The sequence below is a fragment of the Geospiza fortis genome, unplaced genomic scaffold (genome assembly GCF_000277835.1).
Source record: "Geospiza fortis unplaced genomic scaffold, GeoFor_1.0 scaffold112, whole genome shotgun sequence".
NCBI classification, from domain to species: domain Eukaryota; kingdom Metazoa; phylum Chordata; class Aves; order Passeriformes; family Thraupidae; genus Geospiza; species Geospiza fortis.
Window position 1 is genome coordinate 4831354 of NW_005054298.1, and position 10823 is coordinate 4842176.

At 39.8% G+C, this 10823-nt stretch overlaps 1 protein-coding gene across 1 annotated transcript in view; it reads right to left on the minus strand.

Moving 5' to 3' along the window:
• Positions 1 to 10823, minus strand: part of R3HDM1 (R3H domain containing 1) — an 83573-nt gene that overhangs the window by 8354 nt on the left and 64396 nt on the right. Inside the window, 8 exon segments of the mRNA XM_031057364.1 lie at positions 5 to 131; positions 1636 to 1720; positions 2486 to 2565; positions 3819 to 3969; positions 4780 to 4949; positions 7849 to 8016; positions 8624 to 8727; positions 10799 to 10823. The exon segment at positions 10799 to 10823 is cut by the window's right edge and continues 11 nt beyond it. Of these exon segments, the coding sequence (XP_030913224.1) occupies positions 5 to 131; positions 1636 to 1720; positions 2486 to 2565; positions 3819 to 3969; positions 4780 to 4949; positions 7849 to 8016; positions 8624 to 8727; positions 10799 to 10823 (910 nt within the window).

Below are 10823 nucleotides of genomic sequence, written 5' to 3' on the forward strand. Positions count from 1 at the left end.
CTGCAGGCACTGGGAATCCCTCAGCCACCGGATCTTGGCACCCACCTTCAACAGTTCTCCAAAGAGCTTCTCTGCTTCCATACGAGTGATGCCTTCTGGCAGCTCAGTAATTTCTAGAACTTTCCCCACAACTGAAAGAAGAAAAACAGTGAATCTAAATCTGTTATTGCACTTCTTGATACAACATCCTAAATGAAAAATTTTGGCTAGCTGGATATTGTAGCTGGGAGTCTGAGACAAGTCCAGGCATGCAGGAGCTCAGGTTTACCTCTGGTGGAGAGGCTTTAGGTGAGGTGAAGGAAAGGAGTTGAGTTCTGCTAGAGGGTTTTGATCCAGAGCTTTATTCCTGGCACACAGGCCTCTGAATCCAGTAACAGCTCCAACAGAACTCCCAAACCACATGGTTGCTGTGTCCCAGGGAGAGGGGCAGGGAAGGGGTAGGGATCCCACCAACCAGGTAAAGTGGGGGGAGTCTCAGGGGACAAATGACACCTGGATGGCCCAATGTCCCCCAGGGCTGAGAGGCATCTTCTGAACTTTGCCAATCACTCGACACCCTCTGGAATGCCAAGATTGATGGACAGCACTCAGCAGGGGCAAGGGAGGGGAAGGGAGAGGTGATTGTCACACCTGGGGAAGGAACTGGGATAACTGAGACAGGCTATGACATCACACTGCAACAAAAAATTACTTATTTCATACTTGTATCTCCACTTGGCTGATACCAAATCTACAGGATTTGCCTTCCTGATATTCGAGAGAGCCTTTGGTCTCACATTTAGCACTGCTTATAACTACAACTTGCTTACTTTGTACCAATGTGCAAATAAAAGCTGGGAATACAAAGGGGGTCCTCAGAACAAAGAGGGGAAAATAATAAAATCATCAACAACTCATTTTGCAGCAGGTTTCAGAACTCACTATAGCATCTCACTGACCTTGTCATTGTGATCTTCACAGATCACCATGCCAAAAAAACTAGTCTGTCTTACCTAAAAAAAAAATCCCTTCCATTAAATCGTTAGAAAAACTGATTTTTCTGTAACTTTCTGTGAAGAGCTGACAGCAAAAATTCTCAGTAAAGGTATTAAGATAGATGCCATCAGATTTTATTTTATTTTCATCATAAAAGATGACATCTTTACCAATTCCAATGAGCTAATCTATAGATCTCCTAGTATGTCTCCCACATTCATGTGCTTAAATATACTAGAATGGGAAAAACTAAAACCAAAACAAACCAAAGAGCACAAACTAATTTGTGGTTTTTGTCTGATTTCGCTTGTTAGGCCAGTAAAAGGAAGCAGGGGTGTGTATATTTAATATTTAATGTAACAGTATCATAGAACTTAGGCCCAGTAAATTGACATACTTGCTCTTTCCTGTAGTATTCTCCAATCCTGAACTTCTCTGGTCTTTTCTCCAGCCTTCAACACTACACTTTTCCCATTTAACTTCCCTTTTTCCCACTCTCCATGTCTTCCTCTCCATCCTTCTGTTTCCAATGTCTGCCATGTCCATTTCTGTCCGATTTCTCTTCGCTCTGGCCCTTCTCACCTGGGCTTTCTTGTACATTCCCAGCCCATCACCATAATTCATTTTTCTGGAGGACTGTGTCAGTCAGCAATTCCATACCTGGTTCTCCTGCACCAAGATCTGCTGAAGCAGCCTTCTTTGCTGGTTTCCTTCCCCTGTTTCCATGTCTGTTTCCAGGCTGACACTGGAAAGATTGACATAAAGAGGGTACTTCAATGACAATCCACCAGTACCTTGAACTTTCTAGTCAGCTCAGTGCCAAGCAGTGCAGAGCAATGTCTGGAAAATAACCTGCACTACCATGGGACAGAGAGGACCTTCACATCCAATTTTAGTTACTGAGTTTGATAATCCTACAGTCAGGCACATTCAATCCCTCACTACAGAAGAAAGGGAGGCAATGATGGGGGAAAAAAAAATCACCTTAAATCATCTTGGAAGAACATCTCCCCTGCCCCAGCCATCACATCCTCTAGCTGGCATTGGGTGGAAATGAGCAAGGCAGAGGCAGGGGGTTCGTGTGTCCCAAAAATGAAATAGAGGGAAGGACTTTTCAACGTTGCTAACACCAGTATTTTGGGTTTGTTTTTCTTAAAAGGAACAAACCTGCTCTTTGTTTAAACATTACCACATGTATTTTTTTTTGTATTTTTTTTTTAGAAATGGTCACTTGAATAAAAGAAAATAGTTTTAGCAAAGGGTCCCCTTTAGATTTTTGAATAAGCTTAAAACCAAAAGCCATAATTCAGATAAATGTTTCTCACTTTTTAATACAACAAACAAGAACAATGGGGAGTATTGACATGGAACAGAACTTATTGCAAAGCAAGCACCTTCCACTCAATTACTCTCCAAGTGCAATAACACATTCTCCTGTTCTAGGTGGCTGCAATGGTAGTCCTGAATTGGTTTGTTTTCATTGTTTCATGAGATTGTTCTCTATTAATACCTGTTGGCTTGTTACTTGTCCACGTAACAAAGATGGATTGTATTGCAGGGGTTGGCCAAGCAATGGGTATCTGGCATCTCCTTAAAGAGAAAGGTAATTAGAAGGGTTCTTCTGGTACAGGAAAGCTTCCTCTAAGTCCCTCTCACACTGAAAATGTTACACAGAAGAGAAAGCAGAACTGCTGTGCACAAAGCTGAGAGTCTGGCTGAGCTAACAAAATCAGAGCTGCCCTGACTCCATCAGTATCAACCACATCCTGATCCCAAGGTGAAAAGGTACAAACTTGCTGGTATTTAGGGATTACACTCAAAGTTTTTCTTCACTGCAGTCTTAGATAAGTCCTTTTGTTTCAAAATGACTTTAATAAGTCTAAAGCTCCTCTCAGCATGCTAATTTAGTCATTTCATGGTTATAGCCCTGATTAGAGCCAGGTCCATCTTCAGATTCCTATTTGTTGCAAGGATGCACAAAGACAATGCACTAGAAGTTTTCATTAATCACAGCAGATGAAGGGAGCTAAGAGGTGTGCTTCAAACAGCCCACCTGCAATTGATACAACATCAGAATACAAAGCAATGACAAAGATTATGCAACAGATAAGACAAAGACAAGAAAATAAGGTTTTCTTTATCAATAAGAGAGAGACACAGAATTTTCTTTAAGTTTTGCTTTAAAGTAAATCTTTCTGTAAAACAGACCTGCTAATTTTGAGTTTGGGAATTTAAGTAGGATACTTTTGCTCACTGACTAAAGGAGTTTATATCATTGCATTATCAACTATCCCAACACAGTGAAAACTCCCTATTTTCTGTTGATATGGTAGCAGAAGATATAAATTCCTCTACAAGGAATTGTTTGTGTCCTTGGGTGGGTCCTATCTGAAATACTAACTGAGGTACAGTCCTGGCTAAAGGCTCCATCCCATCATGCTTGTTGTTCTACAGAGGAATGAAAAATACATGCTTAGGCAGTGGTGCAATTCAGTGCATTATCAACTCATGATTTATGGTTAAGACTTGAAGCTAAATTCTAGGAAGCATTAATATTTTCAATGCTGAAATGGGAAATGTCACAATATGAGAAAGCCAGTGTGCTGGAGAAACACATTAATGAGGACATGGAAAGCCTTTGAAGATATGGGGAACAGTACCAGTGCAGAGAGATAAGATGAAGTTTTAAATGATGTTTGAGTGAATAATTTTGGTGATTCTGCTTCAACAGCAATACTACTAAAGTGAGCTACAACTCATCAGAAAATCCTCATATAACTTGTGTTTTAAAACAAATTTTCAAATAGGAATCACACATACATTTTAGTTAGCTAAAAATATACCTTGTCCAGGGACAAAAGGTCTAGAAAACTGAGACACGATAGAAAGAGGTGTCAGTGTGGGACGGATGTTCTTCATGTTTGACAGCTGGGCTGGTGCTGGTGATTGGGCTGGTGAGGTGGCAGGGCTGCCCAGTTGAGGACTATGCTGCAGCTGGAATAAACAACACCTTAGTGTTTCAAAAAGTACTACTTGAACAAACTGAACAGCACCCACAGCCTTCAAAGACTTAAAAAAGTTAAAATAGCTCTAGTAAGTACAACCAGAGCAAGATTTTTCTTCCCTGTGAAAAATGCTAATCACTTGTTTTTAAAATTTTAAAAGTTTAATAGTAATAAAATGGTTATAAAAGTAGTAATACAATTAGAGTAATAAAAATTTGGACAATTTGAATTAGGACACTATGAGACAATAGAGACAAAGAGTTACGGACGTCCGGGTACCTTTTTCTGGGTAGCACATGCCCAGAAAAGGCCCCACGTTAACAGAGGATTAACCCTTAAAAACAACAGCCTGTTGCATATTCATGCACCTCATATATGATGCATAAATTCCATTCAAACACAGGATTCTGTCTGGTCATCATCAACTTCTTCCTCTGAATCCTAACAGCGCCTTCGAGGCAGGAAGAAGTTCGTTTCTTCTGATAAGAGGGCAAGAAATTCTTTTTCTCTGAAAGATTTAGGTGTCCTGTGGCTGCTATTTCACTGCAAGTCTTTTCTTTAAAATAGAAACTATGCTATGTAGGATATATTTTTTAACATTTTTTATAACCCAAAACTATATTAAACACACTACTTAAGAGAATTAATACAGCATTACTTTCTAACACAACACATATAACATTCATTTTAATATTTGCGAAAAGCCAATCATAAAATACGCATTTTTCACATTTTTCAAAAGTTCTTTTTGGGGAAAGACAGAATTGATGCACATTTCAAGTCATGCATCACCCCGTACCTGCGCAGCACCGTCTAAAGTGCTGATTTCCGTGCCCTTGTGCCCGCGGGGGTGCTCACAGTAGTACTTGCCCGCTCTCCTCTGCGGCGGGGACGGGTTCCGCGGCGCGGCGCTGCCCGGCACGTTGAGCTGCATCATCACCACCCCCCCGGCGGGCGGCGGCGCCACGGCTGCAAAACAGGGAGGGAGGGAAAGGGGGAATGACATACGGAACATGTCTGGCTAAAGGAGCTGCTGATTCTAGAAAAATGGAGCAGTAGCTTCTGTGCAATTACATTGCCACTTTCACCTACACCTGCAATAGCTAACTTAGAGAGGGCTTCCCAGAAAATGAGATAGTGGAGCCACTGAAACTCATTGCTGAGAATATTTTTGAAAGAAATCACTCTATTTATTAGTAGCTGACAGTATTCAACATTCACTGCAGTTTCTATCAGAGCACTGTGTTGCAGAATGTGATATGAAGTGAAAATAGTTTTACATGATGTCCAGCAACGCAGACTCAAAATGTTTTCTCTGATACAATGGCATATATCAGAAAGAGCTGGGATCAACCTTTAGTCTAGGCAGGCTTACCCTCACTTACAAGTTCTCCCTGGAATGCTTTTGTGGGCAGATCCCTTTTCTGGGGATCTATCTGATCCCCACACCCTGTCTCACTTGGGTCCTGTGGTAGCCACAGAAACTCCAGAGCCAGGGGAGAGCACCTCAACATCCAGCACTGCTGCACAAGGTTTCACACCAGGAGCTGCAAGGAGAGGCTGCCCAAGAGACAAACCATCTCCCCCCTCTGCCCCAAGTAATTTATATAATGCCCTTTTTATTTGTAAATGGCTGTTTGCAATTTCCTTCTCTGCTCTACCCACTTGTTACAACATTTCTCAGAAACCAAGATTAAAAAACACTTTAAACATCATTTAATCATCCAGAAAGCAGGGTTCTGCAGTCTTCTAAATTTACTGCCAGGTCATAGCATCAAGGTACAGATTAAAAAATGCATTCATCTGGTGTTTTTTACAATGGGCTATTGCTTTCACTACCCCTGGGCTCCACAAAAAGAAAGACTTCTTCAAAAATCAAACCAAACAATGTAGAATAAGGAATGCATAACATTAAAACTACACTAGCTTTTGTAAATTGTATTCAGAAATATTTATTACGTGGCTAATTGAATTAATAATGTTTTCACATCTATACTTTCTTTTTAATGGCATGAAGTTTTACCCAGGTGTTACAGATTGCAAGTGAACCATCAGGTATCTGGCCAGCTTTAGCAGAGGATATAAATTAAGGAGTCCCTGCAAGAGCCACATTGTGAATATTTCTGTTTTGTTGCACAACAGAATAAATTCTGTTTAATGCTGCTACATAATCAGAATAATATACAACACAACAGTTCTCCACTGGTAAAGCCATAAACTTATCTAGTCCCTATATGTAAACCTGAGATATACCAAACACCTCTACACACACTGTGTCTAGCACACAAAAATGGGTTTCATTTTAATATTGTATGCATATATTTAAAATTTTTCTAAATTATAATAATTTACAGCTTACTGGTTTATATATAGTATTTCATTCTACAACACTCTAGCATACTCTTTCTGACTTATCTCTGTGAGAATGGAACACCCAACAAAAATATGTTTGTCTTCTAGAGACATCTACACCACCATCTCTAAAAGAGTGTCAATCTAAAATGCAATTTAAACTGCAAAAGAAAACTTTATGCATTCAGAAAATCATATTTTTTATTTTGGTTTTAATTCCCCAGCATTTCAGGAAGTGAAAATAAATGGAATTCTTTTCCTAACCAAGTATCCTGACACAATGAAGTGTCATAGAGTGCATAAGTCAGTTTGCAGACACTTTATGACCTGTCAAATCCCATGAGAAGCGAAACCCAGAAATCCTTCAAAGCCTCCCCCAGCTTTACAGCCTGGTCCCCTGTAACACAACTCTGCTTCTTGTCTGTGGACCTGCTCATTGGCCCCACCTCAGACACCTTCATTCAGCATCTCCATGTCTTCACTTGCTGAAATGCACAAGTTTTGATTTATTCCCCAGAATCTGCTCCCCTGTAGAGGGCTTCCTCCTTCCTGAAATTCCCTGAACTCCCAGTTTACACGTCTGAACCAGGCCATCCAAACTGCACAAAACCAGCACTTCCAGGATAGGAGGGCAGAAAAACAAACCAGTGCAAGGCTCCCTTTAGACATTCTGAAATGACAATCTTCCAGAATTAAAGCCAATCAAACTTGAAGCAAAATGGAAACCAAACCAAACCAAACCTGCCCATGAACTGCTAATCCAGCTAGCTTACCACTTAACTGCATGTTATCTATTTACTAATAAACAGGTTCAAGAAACACTTTAAAGATAAATGTTTGTAAGTAACACCACATCTGTAGCAGAATCTAGGTCATTGATCTAGGGTTGTTTAATCTAGTGCTTGCTTGCAAAATACTGAGATAGCAGAATTTGAGATTATCCCTTTTTTACCAAGCAAGCCTCTAATGTATCAGATTCCCTAATAGTAAATAAAGACCGTGCCACTGTGGTCACAGGATTGTTCTGTAATCTCTTATTTGTTGGCTAACCCTAGTGCTCCTATTTTCCTGACCAGTCCATCATCAATTTTATGGTTGGACCTTCAGAGTTTTAAGTCTCTGGATATTAACATTTATAAAGGTTTCATGGATTGACAAGATCAATGTCAGCACTGCTTTCAAACACATTGAAGCTTCTGTTTACGCACCTTCTAAAAATGACCCAAGTATTTTGTACATCAAAACCTTCTGAACTTGACTGAAATGTTTCTGCTGAGTAACATTTACCTGCTGAGGGTGGCTCCAGGCTGCCCCCATGAGCCACTGTTTCACTTAAAATCCAATTTATCATTTTAAAAGGTACAATAATAGCAATACAGATGAAGAATTAAAAAAAAAAAAATCAGAGATGGCACTCAAATTACAGTTGTTCTAGCAGTTAACCATGAAACCAATCTGCAAATTTACAGCATGTTCTAGACAGAATGGCTTAGATGAAAATCCCAATAAAAGATACCTTTTTTTGGCTGCATGATGGAAAGACCAGTGGGTGAACTTTTACATGATGAGGGTGGAGACACTATGCTGTAGTGCACAATGGAAGCAGCCTGCTGTGGCTTTGACTTGGATGAAGGTGGCAATAATGTAGGAGGTGATGGCTTCTGACTTGAATGGTTGCTATAAACTATGAAAGTAAAAGCAGTAAATAAGGCTGCCATAAAAACAAAACACCCCACACAGCTTTGAAGTTCTTTCAGCTTTCCAGCAGGTCAAAAAGCTACCCCACAATGCTCAGTTTTCAAACTCCCCTCAAAACCTCCTAAGAGAATCGCTGCTCCTACTCTGTTAACTGAAATCTAGAATGGTTCTTGAGTAGAAGAGCCAAGTATGCTGCTTCCAAAATGTACCTCACTCCTCCTGTCAAACAGACACCCAAATCCCAAAGTTTTCAGACCCATCTGGCTATTCAGAAAAGGATGGAAGTGATTCTGCTGCCAATGTATGGTTCCCATGTCTGTCTTAACTCACCCATAGACATGCAAGGTATTATGATGTATGGTATTGGATTTTAAGAAAGTAACTCAAGGTATTTCAAAGATTAAAAGTTTGAGACTTCAAATTAATCTGCCTCAGGGTTAAAAATGGAAAATAAATTAAAAAATGGAACAAAAGAAGAAATTGAATACAGCAGTTAATTCTAAATCATCCCTTAATAGCAAATATCCAATCACCCAGCATAATAATAGCTAGACATTTTTTAAGCTTATCAATAAAAACTTTGTTCTCCCAACCTGCACACTGCTGTCCTTGAATCTGCTGTGAGTTGCATGGTGATGATGTTCTAGGAAACTGTATCTGCTCTGATCCAGGAGGCTGCAAATATCCTACAGATGAACTGTAATAACAAAAAAAGAACATGACTAACAGGCATTTATGCTGCACCTATTTAATCATGACTTCTGCATTTACTGTGTACATGTACTGCAAATCACTGAGCTTTTGTTCATTTTAAATCAGTAATATTCCCACCTACCCCGAATTCATTCATTCTTCAGAAGACTGAAGCTTCCCACCTCTTCCTTAGCAAAAACACGTGCCCTGCCTACACTGAGGAACTGTATTAATTCATCTATTTTGATGTTCTATTTTTGTGTCCACAGCTCTATATCAGCATAAAGACATGCGGCATAATAATAACAACAAGACAATTTGTTGTCTTGCTCACTGCAGCAGAATTAGGTCTCAGTTACAAGATCCCCACAGCCCCTGCCATGAGGGTTTGGGATGCAGTCCCTCAGCTGGGGGCTGGCCCTGGGCAGCTGGGGCAGCACAGCAAAGACAGCTCTGCCCCAGGGCCCACTGACACAGCCCAGAGAGGAGGTGGAACAGGACTCCAGGGGATAAACAACCATTCAGCTGTTTGCAAAATGTAGGAAAAGGATAACTTGAAAAGTTTATTTATGCCAGGTATTTTTTCAGGGTAATCAGGGGAAAACCAGGTAATAGATACAGTTAGATTCTATTTTACCACTAATGCTCAGCCAGAACATCAGGTTGGTGGACCATAGTCAGAACAGTGCCTATAGAATCCTGTACTAACAGATAACCATTCTGAGAATAAAACAATTCCTTTAAATTGTGGGGGAAAAAAAAGTAGCTTTAATCCTCTTGGACCTATTTTTACCCATATTGTCAAAAGTTTGTTCCATCCTTTGTCCCATAGGTCACTTATATAATTTTAATTTAAAGATTCCCTTCCATTAAAGCAGACAAAACTAACACAGGTGCTTTCACACAGCTTCTGCTCTGCCTACTGATTCTAGTTTTCAGCAGTGACCTGAAGGCTTGACACTCAGCTCCTGCAGAACAGCACTCTGCTTTCCTTGTCCAAGTGCTGCAGCATAACTATTCTGATGAAAGCAAATGCTGTCATTGGTTGCTAGTTTGCTCTGAATTCCTAATAAAGGAGAGGGACATTCTAAATTACACAAAAGATCAAGCAACCAAACTTCATTCAAGAAAAGTCTGGAATTATGCCTACCTGTGACTTCACTGAATCTCAAATATAAAACAGAAAAGGATTAAAAACCCTTCAGATACAAAGAACAGGAATCCAGATGTAAGTAGACGAAACCATGTGGCGATGACACAAATACTACTGAGGTCTGCACTCTCAAAAGGATGAACAAGCTTCAAACTGTTGCTGCTTGTTTAAAAGCTCCCAGGTATTTTTAAACACTGCACATTTGTAAGTTCAAAAAAACTTGAGAAAGAAAAATTTGTAAGAAGCTGAATCCTAATGAATTCTCCTAGGTACTTCCTATCTCTTCTCAAATAGACTGCTTTGGGGACACAGATGTATACTCAGGGAGGGCTGCACATGCAGACCAATTTGCTGCTACCAAGGTAGGTAAAAAAAAAAAAAAGAAAAAAGGTTATTTATCAAACAAAAGCCAAGTTTCTACACTTGTTTCACACGCAGCTTGGTGCCAGCAGGCCTCATCTACAATACAAAGTAAGCTAAATCTTTTCATGCAAAGTACCAAAAAAGAAGTCAGTCTTTTTCTGGGATTCAAATTTTTCCTCTACACATTATTCATGTAGTATCTTTGTCAAAACCAGTGAATTTGGATAGTCATCTTAAATATTATTGCAGAAATACTGAACTGCTGAGCACACTGGTGTCTCATGGGTAAGAAATGGAATGCAGAATATTTAAGAGGTGGAACTGCAGTAAAGTATTGCTGAAAGTGCGATAGAGACAATGTTTTCCAGTCCAACAAGTATGTCACAGTAAAGCAGTACTGCTTGTTTCACTTAATTGCAAAAGAGCAAAAAATAAATAGAATGTAAGTCTGCTTTTAAAACAATAGTTTTAATATTAATAGTACTAAACCCAGATCCTGTCAGTTCTTACAAAGCCACTAAGCCCAGCTGCTGAGAAATCAAGTATCACTTAAGCCTACCTTAGATTGTTCTGTTGACCTGATG